Source organism: Equus quagga, chromosome 14 (genome assembly GCF_021613505.1).
Source record: "Equus quagga isolate Etosha38 chromosome 14, UCLA_HA_Equagga_1.0, whole genome shotgun sequence".
In the NCBI taxonomy this organism is placed as follows: Eukaryota; Metazoa; Chordata; class Mammalia; order Perissodactyla; family Equidae; genus Equus; species Equus quagga.
Genome location: NC_060280.1, coordinates 65,122,821 through 65,142,867, shown reverse-complemented (window position 1 = coordinate 65,142,867; position 20,047 = coordinate 65,122,821). Strand labels below are relative to the sequence as shown.

Genomic DNA, 20,047 nt, shown 5'->3' with positions numbered 1-20,047 from the left:
CAGAGATGTGTCCTAAATCCATTTTTAACTCAGATGTTAAGGATCTAATATAATTTTCAGACAAATCTGATGCCTATCCTTCTACTACAGTAAATAAAAGCCTGCTCTTAAATGGCAAGAGCAAGGTTTTATCATCTCAAACTGGAAACAGCCTTTATAGATAATCGATTCTATTATAAAATTATTGTCAGACATCCTCAACCTTTTAGTTGGTTTATAGCTAATGATGCCACACAACAAATTATTGTTATTTAGGCAAAAATTTTGCCATTCATTTTTCCTACAGGGTATGGTACGAGGTCTTATTTCACAAAAACAGATTTTCTGTGGGTATTCTACTAAAATACTATTAAAAGAAAAAAAAATTTATGCCCAAAGTAAGGACTTGTTCATATCTGCTTTAAATTTTTTCAGAAAAATGCTGGGGGGCCTTGATTGCCATTTATAGTGTGACTGTGTAGTTCCAAAAGAGAATTACAACTCTGCTACCCCAGTCCATCCCCTTCTATCCTTGTTAAGCAACTCAAAAATGTCACCGATAGGGTCAATCCTAAACCCAAGTTTATATGACTATTAAAAAAGGTATGACTCTGCATGTAATAGTTTAATAAAGAAGAACAGCCCTCACTGCTGACATACCAAAGTCTGGTTGAGGTATAATGAGCAACCAGGAAGGATGGCCAGTGAACAGCAAACATATACTTTGTTCTGACTTTCAAAGAATACCACAGCAGTCAAAGCAATGAAGAGGAACTAAGCCTCAAGAACAGGGCACCACACCTATTGGGGTTTTCAAGCAAGGATGAGAAAAGCAGCTTATGTATTTGCATACCATTCTCTTTAATATATTAGCATCAAGGGTATGCCATGTGATTTTTCTCCTATAATTACTACTAATTGCTAAAATATTGTGTTAAACAAAATAAAAATATTATGCTCCTAATTCCTTCACTATGTAGGAACTATTTTAATTTTCTTTTCTAATTGCATATATACTTTTAAGTAATCCTAAATAAAATATACATACTGTTTAGTTTTCCAACTTTTCACTTAAATAGATGATAAATTCTGTTTTCACACAGTCTTTGTAATTGTCATGATTAGTGCTATTATATTCAATGACTTCTGTAATCATTCCCCCATGGGGTTGACTGGGTTACTGCCAATGTTTTAGTGTTGTAGATAACACCACTGTATATCAAATGAAAAAGTCTGGTTGAAACAAAGAATATTTATGGAGGATTTATTCAGCACATTCATGCAACAAATATGTCCTAAGCAACTACTATGTATAGCCACTGTACTTTAGAGGTGGACTCGTAACCACAATGTAATTCTCTGGAAAAAGGCAAGATAGAAACAAGTAAATTAAATACCATGTAATAAAAAAATAAGACCTGGTTCCCCAGCACCAGTAAGACAAAATCCAAACTTCTAACGTGCACACAAATTCCTACACGACCTGGCTGTGTCCTCTTTCTCCTAACCATGTCAGCCTCAAACTTTACTCAATGACAGCCTTAACATTGTCCTAACATCCTCTTTCAGTCACCCAACACACACATACATGTATAAGCCTTAGGTGATTTTCCTTTCTTTTCTCTGTAATGCCTTCTCTTCTTTCCTTTCCCCATTTGTCTAGAGACCAATGAATTCTTTAAAACTAAACTCAGATGTTCAACTTTTATGTCTAAAATACATCGCGTGCTTCCCTTACTCGCGTTAACATACAGTATAATAATTCTCTTTATGTTGTTGTGTCCATCCGCTAGACTGTGAGCTCCTTGACAGGGACTATGCCTTACTCATTTTCACATGCTCAGGACCGCGCAGACCGTGCCTTGTACATAGTGATCCTCATATACTTGTTGAATAAATGACTACCTTCTTAACACTATTTCATTAAAGAAGTGGATATCAGATTTTGCTAAAACATACATAATTGGACTAAGAATACCTATAGGTAATCTTCTACATTGAAACAGACAGCTGTTTACCTCTGAGACCAGGAAGACAACACTTTAACTCTACAAAGGGTGGCACTTTCTGTTAGGGGTAACGAAAAGTACCCATTTTCTTGCTGATGGAATCTCTAATGTTTTAGAGAATTCAGAGATTCTAATAAATACATCACCTTTAACATATCAGCAGTGGAACAGAACAACACATCCAAGCTAGTCCAAACCCCAGGCTAATGAACAAAGACTCCGGACTAGGAGACTCAGGGCAATTTAAAACATTATCAGAAGACAGGCAGAAAAAAAAGACGACCTGAGGCCACAAAGAGGATCTCCACTTCTAAACAAGGACGAGCAGATAAAAGATGACCCCACAGCTGGTCTGGGAAATGGTGAGACCGGTAAGATAACGGGATATATCAGAGAAGAGCTTCTCAGGAGTATCATAAACTGCTTCCACCTAAAGATTCTCTACCTTCACAAGTGATCACATTTCCAAAAGATTCCTCGCCTGACCTACTGATATCAAGGTGTCCATTCCCCCAAAGCCTACATACCAACACAATGATCTTGGCCTGTGGCTGCCTTGTGTTAATAAGCTGCACGATGGCCTCGATTCCACCTGCTATTTCTTCTGCTGTATTTTCATGGTTGTTTGTTCCTACCCAGACAACAATGACCTATAATTGAGGGAAGGAAAAAAGGAAGAAAGATAAATACCCAGGAATAAAGGAGTGTCCACTATTTAGATGAAAATCTTACTTCAAGATTCCCTTCTTTCGGGGCCGGCCCCGTGGCCGAGTGGTTAAGTTCCCGCGCTCTGCTGCAGGCAGCCCAGTGGTTCGCTAGTTCGAATCCTAGGCGCAGATATGGCACTGCTCGTCAAGCCACGCTGAGGCAGCGTCCCACATGCCACAACCAGAAGGACCCACAACTAAGAATATACAACTATGTACTGGGGGGCTTTGGGGAGAAAAAGGAAAAAATAAAAAGTAAAAAATCTAAAAAAAAAAAAAGTTAAAAAAAAAAGATTTCCTTCTTTGATGACAAGGAAAGATGAACTTCTCAAATGGTGCTGGATAACTTCAATTGAGCAGCCATCTTAGAACAGTGATTTATGCCTCTTATATATTAGGATAAATTCTAAGTAGATTAAGACTTAAGTGGTAAAATTATACCAGGAGGAAATAAGACAGTTCTTTTGCCATCACAGAGCTTTGATGGAAGCTAATCTCTTAAAATCCAGAAACTACACAAAAACGATAGTAAATTCAACTGTATAAAAACAAAACCTCTGCATACAAAAAAAATTTTTTCATTAAATGAAATCTAAGAAACCTGGGTGAAAATATTTGCAACTCACGTCCTAAAGACTCCCCAACTACAAGTACCTTCTAGAAAAAAATAAAAACAGCCAAGCAATTGTAATAGGTTAAATACACAGTTGTACTCAACGAAAAGTCACTGGGGTGGAGGCTGGAAGCAGTTTTAACAAGTGTCTCTCTTTAAGAAAATTATTTTACAAGGTGATTATCACCTAGAGACACATCTTACTATATGACCCAACAAAGTAACTCTCCATCCTGTCACAAAAGAGAGGACCATGGATGAGTTTTTCTGTCAGAAAGGCAAAGAATAAAACACTTTCAACTAAAGCGACTGTTATCAGTGCCTCAGCTTTTTTTCTTTGTTCAGGGTTGAAAAAAATTATATGCAGTGTGCCAACTCAGGACGTTTCTAATGTGATAAGGTACTAGGTACATGTCTATGGTGAACATTTTTTCACATCTGTTTCAAATTTTCTTCAGAAGAACTCAGAGGCCTTGATTAGCAATTTGTTTATATGGTTAAACAGATCCAAAATTACTTCCTGAAGTGAACCCTGGCCCGGCTCCCAGAGCCCACCTCTGAGCAGTTCCCCCTCATACTGCCTCAGGCCCACAGAATAACATACCTCATTAGCAGCAAATCTCTTCCTAGAGCTGAAGATAATTCTAACAATTACTAATACAACCCAAGCAAACAAAACATTGATTTCTTAATTAAATATGATTTGGAATATTCTTAAGCAATGACAATATCATTTATCTTAAAAGGGCATGAAGCAAAGAACAATAGTGAAATAATGCTTTAAAGAAACAATTTTTTTTACTACCAGTTTCAGACAATTTAACTACCTGAAGAGACTCAAAATTAATGATATTCTTTAAAAAAAGTTTCATTTCACCTTAGGTTTAATATTCTCCAGTTCTCCATTCTTTAGTCTCCACAAAACATGTCTTGTTGTATCTCCCCCAATTCCAAAATTCAGTGCATGAAGTGGGGAAAAAAGCTCTCGCCATATCTAAAAACAGAAAAACATGATTTATTTAAGCCAAAATTAGTGAGAAGTAAACTCCCTCAATTGCAACGTATTGTGAAGCATCTGAAATAATTTCTATTTTCTGTGTTCAAATATAACACTGCACATGGCGCGTTACTCGCTGTTTATAGGGCTTTGAAGATGCCATTGTATAACTCAGTTCTTCATGCAGCATTAGGTCTCAGCTCAAGAACTGAGTCCCAACTCAACCTGATGCTCCTTAAGAGGTACCAACATTTATAATTAAATTGCCAACTCAGTAAATGCTTCTTTCCCTTTACTCAACTATGTAAAGGAAAAGGGTGAGGCAGAAACATGAGATGAAGAAATTCAGAGTGCTGCAGCCAAACGAAGTAAGAATTCTTTTAAATTTCCCTTGGAAGAATGTCTAACTTTAAAAGATTCAGGGGCTGGCCCGGTGGCGCAGCAGTTAAGTGCGCATGTTCTCCTTCAGTGGCCCGGAGTTTGCCGGTTTGGATCCTGGGTGTGGATATGGCACCGCTTGGGCGTCCCACGTATAAAGTAGAGGAAGATGGGCACAGATGTTAGCTCAGGGCCAGGCTTCCTCAGCAAAAAGAGGAGGATTGGTGGCAGATGTTAGCTAAGGGCTAATCTTCCTCAAAAAAAAAAAGTTTCAGAATAGTTCACAACAAAAATACATAAAGTAAGGTAAAACACAAACAATAAGAATTGAGAATCAGGGCCAGCCCCGTGGCCAAGTGGCTAAGTTCCCACGCTCTGCTGCGGCGGCCCACATGCACAACTAGAAGGACCTGCAACCAAGATATACGACTGTGTACCAGGGGTATTTGGGGAGATAAAGCAGGAAAAGCAAAAAAAAAAAAAAAAAAAAACCCTGGCGAGTGGTTAAGTTCGCGCGCTCCGCTGTGGTGGCCCAGGGTTCAGATCCTGGGTGCGTACATGGCACTGCTCGTCAGGCCACACTGAGGTGGCGTCCCACATCCCACAACTAGAAGGATGTGCAACTAAGATATACAACTGTGTACAGGGGGGGTTTGGGGAGATAAAACAGAAATAAAAAAAAAGGAATTGAGAATCATGACTAGGACAAACATAAATGAGCAAATACAAGTAAGGGAGGAGTAAAATACAAATAAGAAGAACTGAAAACCATGACGAGGACAAATATAAACAAATATAACGTGAAGCTTCTTGGAAGCCAAAACAAAAAAGGGCATTCAGTTCTAAACAATGCTAATTATTTTGTCTCATCATGCTCGGGGGCACACAGAATCCCATTAGGTAGGTCTGAGTTCCCTCATACTCTGATCTTGAGCTCCTCTAAAGTGTTATAAATAAGTCTAGAGGTTCAGCCCAGGATGAAAATCTGTTAGCAGTGAACGGATTTCCTTTAGTAGCCAGGAACCTCTGCCACCCCTTACACCTTTACCTCATACTGTTGCATTAACTGCACCATGAAGTCCCCCACGAACAGGACATCAGGCTCTTTGTCCTTACAGTCCAGGACAAATCTGTTGTGCTGGTTTGAAGAAGAAAGAAAAATTAGAAGCTTGCGTTTCTCTTCCTGTGAGATTTCTTGGCCTAGAGAGAACAGCTGTCCAACCAGTGACTCTGCGGTTGAACATTCTATCTGGACTGTGCCTAAAGCTGATTCCTCTCAATCTGCAATTAACTGCTGGAACTTTCTTCCCACCCTTACCAAAGAGATCATTCTAGTATGCTCAAGATGACTTGAATTCAACTGAAAACAGAATAGAAAAATACATTTCACACGTTTTTAAAAAGTCTGTACCTTTTCCTCAGCCTTTCTTACAGAAAATTTCAGACATACAAAAAAGCTGCAGAAGTACACTGAACACCGGTACAAGCTCCACCTGTCTCCAACAAGAACACTTTCCCACAGCTGCTTTATCTGTGTGTGCCGGCTGAACCATCTGAAGGTAAGCTGCAAACTGTGATTCTTCACCCTTGAATATCTCACATGCCGTCTCCTAAGCGTAAGGACAGTCTCCACCAAAACCACAAAACCATTATCACATCTAAGAAAATGAACAATAATCTCCTAACACCTAATATTCAGACCATGTTCAATCTTTCTAATTGTTCCAAGAGTTGGCTGAAGTATTATGTATCTCTTTTTTGAACCAGGATCTAATCAAGAGGCATGTATTTTATTTGAGTGGATGTTTTTAATATGGCCTTTGAAAATGTCTGTTAACTTCCAAATGTGAGATGTTGGCCAACTAGTGCTCAAGCCTTTTTCAGTCTAATCCAAATTTATAAGCAGTGGTGACCTAGGCCTGAAACGCTTCTCTCTGCTCTAAAGGCACGAGACACATTTTAAAATGGATTTTACCCACTGATGCTAAAGGATGTAGTTTACATTTTTATATTCATCTCTAAAACAAATTTACATGACACTTTAGGCAAAAGGTTTCTAACTCAGTTCCAGGGAAAGGTGTGAATGCTGTTTCTGTTTCTCAAACTCTACATTCAGCTTTGCGTCCCCTAGGAATTAAGGTAGAATTACTATTTAAGTATTTCTGCTGATAATATCAGTGCAGATGACACTGGTGAAACAGATCTTCATCCGCTATAGGTGAAACAATAAAATACTTCCAGAAATAATTTGACAATTTATTAAAATAACTCCTTTCTTAGGGTGATAGGATTTGAGATTGCTTTTTCTTTTTTCTTATATCCATGTCTTGCATAAATAATATATTTTTTTAAATTGGTATTGTTTCAGCAAGTTTTTTTTTTTTTGGGGAAGATTGGCCCTGAGCTAACATCCGTGCCCATCTTCCCCTACTTTACACGTAGGACACCTGCCACAGCATGGCTTGGTGAGAGGTATGTACAGGCTGGCCCCTTCAGTAAGTATGTTTTAACTGAAGGGACAAGATGAGCAAGAATAAAATGAGCTGGTGAGCAGGTGCACTTTCACATCACGTCAACTCTCTACTGCGTGTCCTGTCTTACCAACTACCTCTTAATACCAACAACGCAGCTCATGTTTATAGAACGTCTTGGAATTTAAGCTTTGCTGTTTTAAAGATTCTAGTACTCCACAGTTTTTCTTCTTTTTTGTTAATTTTTATTGAGTTAATGATAGGTTACAATCTTATGAAATTTCAGTTGTATATTATTGTCTGTCAGTCGTGTTGTAGGTGCAACCCTTCACCCTTTGTGCCCACCCCTCACCCCACCTTTCCCCTGGTAGCCACTAATCTGTTCTCTTTGTCTGCATTTTTAAATTCCTCATATGAGTGGAGTCATACAGAGATTGTCCTTCTCTAACTGACTTATTTCACTTAACATTATTCCCTCAAGGTCCATCCATGTTGTTGCAAATGGGACAATTTTGTTCCTTTTTATGGCTGAGTAGTATTCCATTGTGTGTGTGTGTGTGTGTATACACACACATATATATACACACACATCTTCTTTATCCAATCATCTGTTTATGGACACTTAGGTTGCTTCCATGTCTTGGCTATTGTAAACAGTGCTGCAATAAACATTGGGGTCCACAGGACTTTTGGGATTGCTGACTTCAGGCTCTTTGGATAAATACCCAGTAGTGGGATGGCTGGATCGTATGGTAGTTCTATTTTTAGTTTTTTGAGGAATCTCCATACTGTTTTCCATAGTGGCTGCACCAGTTTGCATTCCCACCAGCAGTGTATGAGGGTTCCTTTTTCTCCGCAACCTCTCCAACATTTGTTGCTATTAGTTTTAGATATTTTTGTCATTCTAACGGGTGTAAGGTGATATTTTAGTGTAGTTTTGATTTGCATTTCCCTGATGATCAGCGATGATGAGCATCTTTTCATGTGCCTATTGGCCATCAGTATATCTTCTTTGGAGAAATGTCTGTTCATGTCTCCAGCCCATTTTTTGATTGGGTTGTTTGATGTTTTGTGGTTGAGTTGCAAGAGCTCTTTATATATTAAGGATATTAAGCCTTTGTCAGACATATGACTTGCAAATATTTTTTCCCAGTTAGTGGATTGTTTTTTTGTGTCAATCCTGTTTTCATTTGCCTTGAAGAAGCTCTTTAATCTGATGAAGTCCCATTTGTTTATTCTTTCTATTGTTTCCCTTCTCTGAGAAGGAATGGTGTCCGAAAACATCCTTTTAATACTGATGTCAAAGAGTGTACTGCCTATGTTTTCTTCCAGAAGCCTTATGGTTTCAGGTCTCACCTTTAGGTCTTTAATCCATTTTGAGTTTATTTTGGTGAATGGTGAAAAAGAATGGTCAATTTTCATTCTTTTACATGTGGCTTTCCAGTTTTCCCAGCACCATTTGTTGAAAAGACTTTCTTTTCTCCATTGTATGCCCTCAGCTCCTTTGTCAAAGATAAACTGTCCATAGATGTGTGGTTTTATTTCTGGGCTTTCAATTCTGTTCCATTGATCTGTGAACCTGTTTTTGTACCAGTACCATGCTGTTTTGATTACTGTAGCTTTGTAGTATGTTTTGAAGTCAGGGATTGTGATGCCTCGCGTTTTGTTCTTTTTTCTCAGGATTGCTTTAGAAATTCGGGGTCTTTTGTTGCCCCATATGAATTTTAGGATTCTTTGTTCTAATTCTGTAAAGAATGTCATTGGGATTCTGATTGGGATGGTGTTGAATCTGTAGATTGCTTTAGGTAGAATGGACATTTTAACTATGTTTATTCTTCCAATCCATGTACATGGAATATCTTTCCATCTCCTTATGTCATCATCCAATTCTCTCAGAAAGGCCTTGTAATTTTCATTATATAGGTCCTTCACTTCCTTAGTTAAATTTACCCCAAGGTATTTTATTCTTTTTGTTGTGATTGTGAATGGTATTGTATTCTTGAGTTCTTTTTCTGTTGGTTCATTACTGGAGTATAGAAATGCTACTGATTTATGCAAATTGATTTTATACCCTGCAACTTTGCTGTAGTTGTTGATTACTTCTAACAGTTTTCCAATGGATTCTTTGGGGTTTTCTATATATAAGGTCATGTCGTCTGCAAACAGTGAGAGTTTCACTTCTTCCCTCCCTATTTGGATTCCTTTTATTCCTTTTTCTTTCCTGATTGCTCTGGCCAGGACCTCCAGTACTATGTTAAATAAGAGTGGTGATAGAGGGCATCCTTGTCTCGTTCCTGTTTTCAGGGGGATGGGGTTCAGTTTTTACCCATTGAGTATGATGTGGCTATGGGTTTGTCATATATGGCCTTTATTATGTTGAGGTAGTTTCCTTCTATGCCCACTTTGTTCAGAGTTTTTATCATAAATGGCTGTTGGATCTTGTCAAATGCCTTCTCTGCATCTATTGAGATGATCATGTGGTTTTTATTCCTCAGTTTGCTGATGTGATGTATCACGTTGATTGATTTGCGGATGTTGAACCATCCCTGTGTCCCTGGTATGAATCCCACCTGATCCTGATGTATGATTCTTTTGATGAATTGCTGAATTCTGGTTGCCAAAATTTTGTTTAGAATTTTTGCATCTATGTTCATCAGTGATATTGGCCTGTAGTTCTCTTTTTTCGTGGTGTCCTTGTCAGGTTTTGGTATCAGCGTGATGTTGGCCTCATAGAATGTGTTAGGAAGTGTTCCATCTTCCCTAATTTTTTGGAATAGCTTGAAAAGGATAGGAGTTAAATCCTCTCTGAAAGTTTGGTAGAATTCCCCAGGAAAGCCATCTGGTCCTGGGGTTTTATTCTTTGGGATGTTTTTGATTGCTGTTTCAATCTCTTTCCTTGTGATTGGTCTGTTCAAATTGTCTGCCTCTTCTTGAGTGAGCTTTGAGAGATTGTAGGAGTCCAGGAATTTATCCATTTCCTCTAGGTTATCCATTCTGTTGGCATACAGTTTTTTGTAGTACTCTCTTATAATCTGTTGTATTTCTGCAGAGTCTGTTGTTATTTCTCCTCGCTCATTTCTGATTTTGTTTATTTGAGCTTTCTCCCTTTTTTTCTTTGTAAGTCTGGCTAGGGGTTTGTCAATTTTATTTACCTTCTCAAAAAACCAGCTCTTTGTCTCATTGATCCTTTCTACTGCCTTTTTCGTTTCAATTGTATTTATTTCTGCTCTGATTTTTATTATTTCTCTCCTTCTGCTGACTTTGGGCTTCATTTTTTCTTTTTTTCTCTAGTTCAGTTAGGTGTGCTTTAAGGTTGCTTATTTGGGATTTTTCTTGTTTGTTAAGATGTGCCTGTATTGCGATGAATTTTCCTCTTAATACAGCTTTTGCTGTATCCCATATGAGTTGGTATGGCATGCAATCATTTTCATTTGTTTCCAGGTATTTTTTTATTTCTTCTTTAATTTCTTCAATGATCCATTGCTTGTTCAGTAGTGTGTTGTTTAGTCTCCACATCTTTGTGCCTCTCTCAGCTTTTTTCTTGTAATTAATTTCTAGCCTTATAGCACTATGATCTGAGAAGATGCTTGTTATTATTTCAATTTTTTTAAATTTGTAGAGGCTTGCCTTGTTTCCCAACATATGGTCTATCCTAGAGAATGTTCCATGTGCACTTGAGAAGAACGTGTATTCAGCTCCTTCAGGGTGGAGTGATCTATATATGTCTATTAAGTCCAATTGTTTTAGTTTTTCATTCAGCTCCACTATTTCCTTGTTGATTTTCTGTCTGGATGATCTGTCCATTGATGTGAGTGGGGTGTTGAGGTCCCCTACTATTATTGTGTTGTTTTTAACATCTTTCTTTAGGCCTGTTAATAGTTGCTTTATGAATCTTGGTGTTCCTGTGTTGGGTGCATAGATATTTATAAGTGTTATTTCTTCTTGATGAAGTGTCCCTTTGATCATTATATATTTGTCCCTCTGTGTCTCTCTTTACCTGTCTTATTTTGAAATCCACTTGGTCTGATATGAGAATTGCAACACCTGCCTTTTTTTCCTTGCTATTTGCTTGAAGTATTGTCCTCCACCCCTTCACCCTGAGTCTGTTTGTCCTTGGGGCTGAGGTGTGTTTCCTGGAGGCAACAAATTGTTGGATCTTGTTCTTTAATCCATTTTGCCACTCTGTGTCTTTTTATTGGAGAGTTCAATCCGTTCACATTGTGAGTGATCATTGATGCATGTGGACTTAATGCTGTCAATCTGTCACTCATTATCTTGTTTTCCTGTGTTTCTTTTCCTGTGTGCTTTAGACTATCCATTTAATACTGCAATTTCTTATGCTGGGTTTCTTAGATTTTTCCTTATCTATGATTTGTGACTCTGTTCTGTACTTTATTTTAGTGTCTACCTTGAAGTTTGTATTTAGAATCTCATGTATAATATAGTCTATTCTCTGGTGGTCTCTTACTTACTCGACCAATACTGATTTAGACCCTTTGCTCTTCCCCTCCTAAATAACTATTTTCATTTTTTATTCCAACTCGTCTTATTAATCTGTAGTTAGAGTGCTAAGATCGTCCTTGTTTTGGTAGTTTCCTTATTTTTACCCTAATGCTATAGTGAATATTTGCTATCCTGTTCTGGTTCTATCCATTGGTCTCCCTAGTCTGTGGATTGTGTCCCCTTTCTCCCTTTTTTCTTTTTTCAAGTATGAGAGCCTTCTTGAGGATTTCTTGTAATGGAGGGCTTTTAGTTACAAATTCCCTTAACTTTGGTTTGTCTGGAAAAGATTTAATTTCTCCCTCATATCTGAAGGAAATTCTTGCTGGATAGAGTATTCCTGGCTGAAGGTTTTTATCCTTTAAAGCTTTGAATATATCACTCCATTCTCTCCTAGCTTGTAGGGTTTCTGCAGAGAAATCCGCTGACAGTCTGATAGGGGCTCCTTTATAGGTTATTCTCTTTTTTTTTTCTTACTTCCCTGAGTATTCTTTCCTTACCATTCCTATTTGCCAACTTTACTATTATGTGCCTTGCGGTGGGTCTTTTTACATTGACAAATCTAGGAGATCTAACACCCTCCTCTACACACATTTCTCCGTTGATCCCTAGATTTGGGAAGTTCTCTTCAATAATTTCGTTAAGCACACTTTCTGCTCCATTTTTCTTTTCCATATTCTCGGGAATTCCTATGATCCTTATGTTCTTACTCCTCATTGAATCCATTATCTCTCGGAGATTTTCCTCATTTTTTTAAATTCTTAGTTCTCTTTCTTCCTGTCTGGTGCCATTCAGCCTGTCTGTCCTCAATTATGCTGATTTTCTCCTCTATGTTGTCTACACGGGCATTCAGGGAATCCGTATTCTATTTTATCTGGTCCATTGTGTTTTTCATCTCAAGTAATTCTGTTTGATTCTTCTTTATGATTTCAATCTCTTTTGTGAAGTAACTCCAGAACTCTGCTTGTTTCTCTTTCTCTCTACCTCATTGAGTTTTTTGATTATAGTTGCTCTGAATTCATTATCACTTAGTTTACCTAATTCCAAGTCCTCAGGACTTAATGCTATGTTTTTATTGTTTTCCTTCTGGTCTGGGGCTTTTATAAATTGCTGGATGGTAGAGGAGCGGTTTTTTCTCATGGTGGTAGAATTCAGTTGCAGTTACAGCCTGTCGCCACTAGATGGAGGTCGAGAGCCGCGTGTTAGCTCTCCGCCTTGGGGCAAGATGGCTGGGCCCACTGGCTATGCTGGGGGGGAGGGGCTGTTACTCACACGCGCCGGTCTGGGTTCAGATCAGTTCTGTTCTCTGGTCTCCCAAGGCCCTTGATTTATAGGGTCCCCGCGGACGGAAGCTTTCCCCCCATCAGTGGGTCTCCACTGAATCAGCGGCAGGAGTCCTGGATGATCCCCTCGTCGCGTGGCCCCTCCCCCGCTCCTTCCCGACCCCTGCCGCAGAGATCGCAGACTCTAGGGGAGGGAGTGATGTTCTCTCCTACCGTTCCGGCGCCTCCGAAGGTGTAAAGCTAGGTTTATGATCTCCACCTTCTTGGTATTGTAGGTCTCTAATGAGCTGGCATTATGTTTATTCTCTGAAATTCAGTTCTTCCAATCTTTTGTTGTATTTTGGAGGGGAAAGAATCCTGGGTCAGCTCACCCCGCCATTTTGCTCCGCCCACCTTAACTATGCTTATTCTTCCAATTCAGGTACATGGAATGTCTTTCCATCTATGTTGTCATCCATTTCTTTCAGGAAAGCCTTATAGTTTTCGTTGTATAGGTCTTTCATTTCCTTAAATTCACCCCGAGGTATTTTATTCTTTTTGTTGCGATTGTGAATGGTATTGTGTTCCTGAGGTTTTTTTTCTGTTAGTTTGTTATTAGAATATAGAAATGCTACTGATTTATGCAAATTGATTTTATACCCTGCAACTTTGCTGTAGTTGTTGATTACTTCTAAAAGTTTTCCAATGGATTCTTTGGCTTTTTCTTATCTAAGATCATGTCGTCTGCAAACAGCGAGAGTTTCACTTCTTCCCTCCCTATTTGGATTCCTTTTATTTCTTTTTCTTGCCCAATTGCTCTGGCCAAAACCTCCAGTACTATGTTAAATAAGAGTGGTGATAGAGGGCACCCTTGTCTTGTTCCTGTTTTCAGGGGGATGGCACTCAATTTTAGCCCATTGAGTATGATGTTGGCTGTGGGTTTGTCGTATATGGCCTTTATTATGTTGAGGTAGTTCCCTTCTATCCTCATTTTGTTCAGAGTTTTTATCATAAATGGCTGTTGGATCTTGTCAAATGCCTTCTCTGCATCTATTGAGATGATCATGTGGTTTTTATTCCTCAATTTGTTGATATGGTGTATCACGTTGATTGATTTGCGAATGTTGAACCATCCCTGTGTCCCTGGTATGAATCCCACTTGATCCTGATGTATGATTCTTTTGATGAATTGCTGAATTCAGGTTGCCAAAATTTTGTTGAGAATTTTTGCATCTGTGTTCATCAGCGATATTGGCCTATAGTTCTCCTTTTTCGCACTGTCCTTGTCAGGCTTTAGTATCAGCGTGATGTTGGCCTTGTAGAATGTGTTAGGAAGTGTTCCATCCTCCCTGATTTTTTGGAATAGCTTGAAAAGGATAGGTGTTAAATCCTCTCTGAAAGTTTGGTAGACTTCCCCAGGAAAGCCTTCTTGTGCTGGGGTTTTATTCTTTGGGATGCTTTTGATTGCTGTTTCAATCTCTTTCCTTGTGAGTGGTCTTTCAAATCGTCTGCTTCTTCTTGACTGAGCTCTGGGAGATTGCTCTACAGTTTCTTTTTAAGCATAAAAGTAGTTGCAATAAGTTTGGAAAAACAGAAAAGATCAAAGCAAAACAACTATAATCCTACCATCTTAACCCAATAACTGTTACCATTTTTGGTTATTTTCTTCTGGCCATTTTTCCACATGCCCCTCCCCGACTTAACATAGTTATTATGTATACCTCCTTCTGGCACAACGGCTTTGGGGACAGAAAAATCTATATTCAAATTCTAGCCTGTCCTAGGATTCTTCCTAGTCCAGTGACCTTAAGCAAGTACATAAGCTGAGTCTTGCTTTTCACACCTGCTGGCAAACCCTGCTTTAGAGTTGTGAAGATGAGAGTTCTTTGAAAGGGGCCCAACTTTTGCTGGCACCCAGTAGGTACTCAATAAACAGCAGCCATTATAACTGCACTTAACATTACACTGGAAGTATTTTTTCACGTAGCTACATAATTTTCATAACCATAATCAACAGCCACACAATATCCTACTGAATGCATCTACTGACAGATCCATTAAAAAAAATTGTTTTTTAGCTCTTTTTCCTATTGACAGACTCGCCAGGAGGCTATTTACTGTGATGAAGAAATTTGCGCATATTTTATGTTTTACATGTTGGGAATTCTTAGGTCAAAGGGAATTAACACTTTGATGGATCTTGGACATATTTCTAAATTCTTAAAAGGGCTACACCTATACTGACCAGCAACGCATCAGAACTGGTTTTACCATTCTTGCACCTGCGCTGGATATTAATATTTCTCTCTCCCCCGCCCTCCTTTCTCTTCCCATTGTTTTCATCTGTACTTTTTGGAAACAAAAAGTTAAAACGCTTCCTGACACATTTATTGAGATACTTATCTAGTAGTACCTTGAACATATTTTTATTGATAATATAATAAAGAATATCAATACTTCATCTGTAATATTTACTGCAAATATTTTCCTCAGTCTGCTGCTGAGACTTCTTTTTCTGGTTAATATGTTTTGATACAATTTGTATTAAATTTTTCTACAGTCAAGTCTTTCAATATCATCTTAAAAATTTTTTTCTTAAGAAAAATATCAAACATACACAAAAGCAGAGAGACTAAAACAACGAATCTCCATGTATCCATCACTACCTAGAGCAATCATCTACCTGATGGCCACTATTATTTCAGTCATTCTCCAAACTACTACCCCTCATCCTCAGATTATTTTAAAGCAAATTGAGGATATAACATTTCATGTATAAATATTTCAGTTGTAATATCTCAAAAAGACTTTTAAAAAATATAACCACATGGGGCTGGCCCCATGGCCGAGTGGTTAAGTTCACGCGCTCCGCTGCAGGCGGCCCAGTGTTTTGTTGGTTCGAATCCTGGGCGCGGACATGGCACTGCTCATCAAACCACGCTGAGGCAGCGTCCCATATGCCACAACTAGAAGGACCCACAACGAAGAATATACAACTATGTACCAGGGGGGCTTTGGGGAGAAAAAGGAAAAAATAAAATCTTAAAAAAAAAAAGGGGCCGGCCTGGTGGCGCAGCGGTTAAGTTCGCACGTTCCGCTTCTCGGCGGCCCGGGGTTCGCTGGTTCGGATCCCGGGTGCGGACATGGCACTGCTTGGCAGCCATGCTGTGGTAGGCGTCCCACGTATAAACTAGAGGAAGATGGGCACGGATGTTAGCTCAGAGCCAGGCTTCCTCAGCAAAAAGAGGAGGACTGGCAGTAGTTAGCTGAGGGCTAATCTTCCTCCAAAAAAAAAAACACAAAAAACAAAAAACAAAAAAACAAAAAAATATAACCACAGTACCAATTCTATTCCCCCAAAATTCATACTAATTCTTTAATATCAATAAATAACCAGTCAGTATTCAAATTCAATGTTACAAAATTATTTTTGCTTTACATTTTTTAAATTATTGAGGTAACATTGGTTTAAAATGTTATATAAATTTCAGTTGTACATTACTCTATTTCAACTTCTGTATAGTCTACATCATGTTCACCACCAAAAGTAGTTTCTTTTTCCCATCAGGATCCAAACGATCTGTCTCTTAAATTCTCTTTCATTGGCGCTGGCCCATGTGGTTAAGTTTGCGCGCTCCACTTTGGTGGCCCAAGGTTTCACCTGTTTGGATCCTGGGCGGGGACATGGCACCACTCATTAAGCCACGCTGAGGCAGTGTCCTACATGCCACAACTAGAAGGACCCACAACTAAAAATACACAACTATGTACTGGGGGGATTTGGGGAGAAAAAGGAAAAATAAAACCTTTAAAAGAAAAAGTTCCTTTTAATCCACAGGTTCTCCCTCCCTCTGCCACCACCTCCCAAACTTATTTTTTAAGGACTATGACTGTTTAACCTATAGAATCTCCACAGTCTGAATTTTGTTGGTTGCATCCCTGTGGCGGTGATGAATATGTTCATCTGTTCCAGGTGTTTGCTGATATCGGGTAGCTAAGCCTAGATTAGGAGTTTGATATTGTGCCAATACTTCAAGGGTAGCATTGAGTGTCACTTCAATACTTGTTTTCATCACCATTGTTTTTTCATGTTTTGTTTTGAAATAATTTTAGATCTACAGAAGATGGATAGTAGAGTATTCCCATGTACTCTTCACTCAGCTCCCTCCAGTGTTAACGTCTTACATAAGCATGGTCCATTTGTCAAAACTAAGACATTAACACTAGTAAATACTATTAACTAAAACAGTTTATTCAGATCTTACCAGCTTTCCCACTAATGTCCTTTTTCTGTTCCCAGAACCAGTCCAAGATATCATGCTACATTTGGTCTACATGTCTCCTTCGTCTCTTCAAACATGGGACAGTTTCTCGGTCTTTCCTTGTCTTTCATGACCTTGACACATTTAGTTGTGGTCAAGTGTTCCGTAGAATATCCCTCTATTTGGATTTGTCTGACGTTTTCTCATGAATAGAGAGAGGTTACAGATCTTTGTGGAAGACCATCAGAGAGGTGATGTGCCCTGTTAGGTCATATCGGGGAGGCACATGATATCAACATGACTTATTACTGGTGATGTTAATATTGATCATTTGGCTAAGGTAGTGTTGGCCAGGGTTCTCCACCAAAACGTTATTTTTTTCCTTTCCATACTCAATTTGTTAGAAGCAAAACACTAAATCCAGCCCACACTAAGGGTGGGGGGAATTAAGCTCCACCTCCCAGAGGGAGGAGTATCAAAAAATATGTAGTCGTACATAAAAATCACCAAAGTAATTAACGGGGAGATACTCTGAGGCTAGGCAAATATATGCTTCTCCCTAAAGTTGTGCCCACTAATTTTAGTATTCATCAATAGATCTTGCCTACAGTAATTATTACTGTCGTGTTCAACCATGATTTTCTTTTCCCTCCTTCCTTCTACATTAATGCAAATTATTCTGTAAGGAAGATTTGCCCCTTCTCCTCTATGTAATTCATCCAATCATTTATTTATAGCAGAATGGATTCATGAATACTTATTTTATTCTTTGAGTTGTAACCAATATCATCATTTATCGTGTTGCTCAAATTTTCCAACTTTGCATTTGGGTGGAAGTGGTCAAAGTTAATATCATCAATGAGACAAACCAATATGACATGTCCTCTATGTGATGCACTGAGGACACACCACTTCAGTGATATTCTTGCCATCCATCTTTTTTTCCTTTTCTTTTTTGAGTATTTCCTTGTTTCTTGCACTACAAGATGCTCCAGGCTCATCTTTTACTTCTTTGTTCCAGTTGTAGAATCAATCATTTCTTCAAGGAGCCTTCATTCCTTTTACTGGAGAAATGTATTTAAAAACCAAGATATGGGCATGTACTACATTTTAATATTTAATAAAGTTAGTCATTCCATATTATCCAACTTTTAAAAAATGTTTAAATATTCATATCTGTTTTTCTTCCATTTGACTAATTTTCTTCCAGTCAGTGCTAATTATTTAAAGCTTGCTAATTTATGCCAGGAACAACAAATGCATCTAGTTTTAGTTACTACTAATAAAGTTATAAACGACGTTTTATCGTTCATCAATGAGAAAATGGACAAATCCATTGTGGTATTCTCATATACAGCAATGGAATACTATTTAAAAACTATAGCTATACTTCTAACATGTATGACATACTGCAGAAAAACATATTCAGAAAGATACCATCTACATAAAGTTTTAAAGCATGCAAAAATGCCATTTATATTGTTTACCGATTATACGTGTAGTATTTAAATTCATGAAAAAAATTAAGGATACTGGTTTGGGGGTGGGGAGGTAGGAAAGAAAGAAATGTGATCAATGAGGGTTATACAGAGAACAGCAATTCTATTAGCAATGTTTTATTTTTTCAGGGTGAATGGCAAATACACAGATGTTCAAAATATTTCATAATATTTTTAAAAGATAACAAATGAGGAAGGTTAAGTAAAAATAACCACGTAGCTCATCCATATGGGAACAATGGGAAAAAACCTACCCCTCAAGCTACTTGACAGACTGCTTTTTAAGTCTTGGAAGATACAGACAGAAAGAGAATACTATACAGTTATGAAGAGTATAAACAGAATCACTAAATACTAAAACACAAAACTTCAGGGACTTAAAATCATGTAGAATCTGTTACTTCAAAGAGGTAATATGGTTGGAAACAAACACATAAAGGTTAAATAGAGTTATTTTTATGTGATAACAGTTCATTAAAAGGAAGCTAAAAATCTTGAAGAAGAAAATAAAGGGCTAAAAAAGCAATGGGACATATCAAGAAGACAAAGGAGCTAGCTTGAAGGGATTCCCACTTGCTAAACCTGGGACAATCTGAGCTTCAAAATTACAGCACACTACACCCCACTGAATAAAATAGGAACCCAAGAGTCCATACTAGGATAATGAAACAAGAACTGGTTTAGGCCAACGGCATCGTAACCAAGCGATCAAAGTTAACATCAGCAATGAGACACGCTCACATCACATGCCGTCCATGTGATGCACTGAAGACATCACCTCACTAATATTCCTGCCGAAAATGCATAATCTGAATCACAATTACGAGGAAAAAGACAAACTCAAACTGAGGGACTTTCTACAAAATAAATGGCCCATACTATTCCCAACTGTCTATGTTGCGAAAAACAAATAAACGCTGAGAAATGTTTCAGATTAAAGGAGAATGAAGATACACCAACCGAATGCAATGTGTGATCCCAGACTGGGAAGAAAATTGATAAAAAGAACATTGTGCAGGCAACGGGAGAAATGGGAACATGATTTCTGGGTTAGGTAACAGTATAATATCAATGTCAAATTTCTTGATTTTAATAACCATACTGTAGTTATGTGAGAAACTGTCCTTGTTCTTAGAAAACACACTGAAATATTTAGGACTGAAGGGGCACACCACCTGCAACTTACTCTCAAATGCTTCAGAAAAAAACAGTATGTTGCGATACACATATGCAAACAGATACAAACGGAATAATTAGGCAGATGTGGCAAATGTTAACAATTGACAAGTCTAGATGAGGAATATATGCAGTTCTTTCTAAAATGTTTGTAATATCTATATAATTTTGAAATGACTTCAAAAGAAAGCTTA

At 38.2% G+C, this 20,047-nt stretch overlaps 1 protein-coding gene across 1 annotated transcript in view; it reads right to left on the bottom strand.

Annotated features, from left to right (window-relative positions):
- The window catches only part of PAFAH1B2 (platelet activating factor acetylhydrolase 1b catalytic subunit 2), a 30,306-nt gene that overhangs the window by 3,208 nt on the left and 7,051 nt on the right, over positions 1-20,047 (bottom strand). Inside the window, exons 3-5 of the mRNA XM_046685774.1 lie at positions 5,732-5,821; positions 4,186-4,302; positions 2,516-2,638 (exon numbers count right to left, since the gene is read on the bottom strand). Coding sequence (XP_046541730.1) covers positions 2,516-2,638; positions 4,186-4,302; positions 5,732-5,821 — 330 coding nt within the window. The remainder of the gene's footprint in view (positions 1-2,515; positions 2,639-4,185; positions 4,303-5,731; positions 5,822-20,047) is intronic.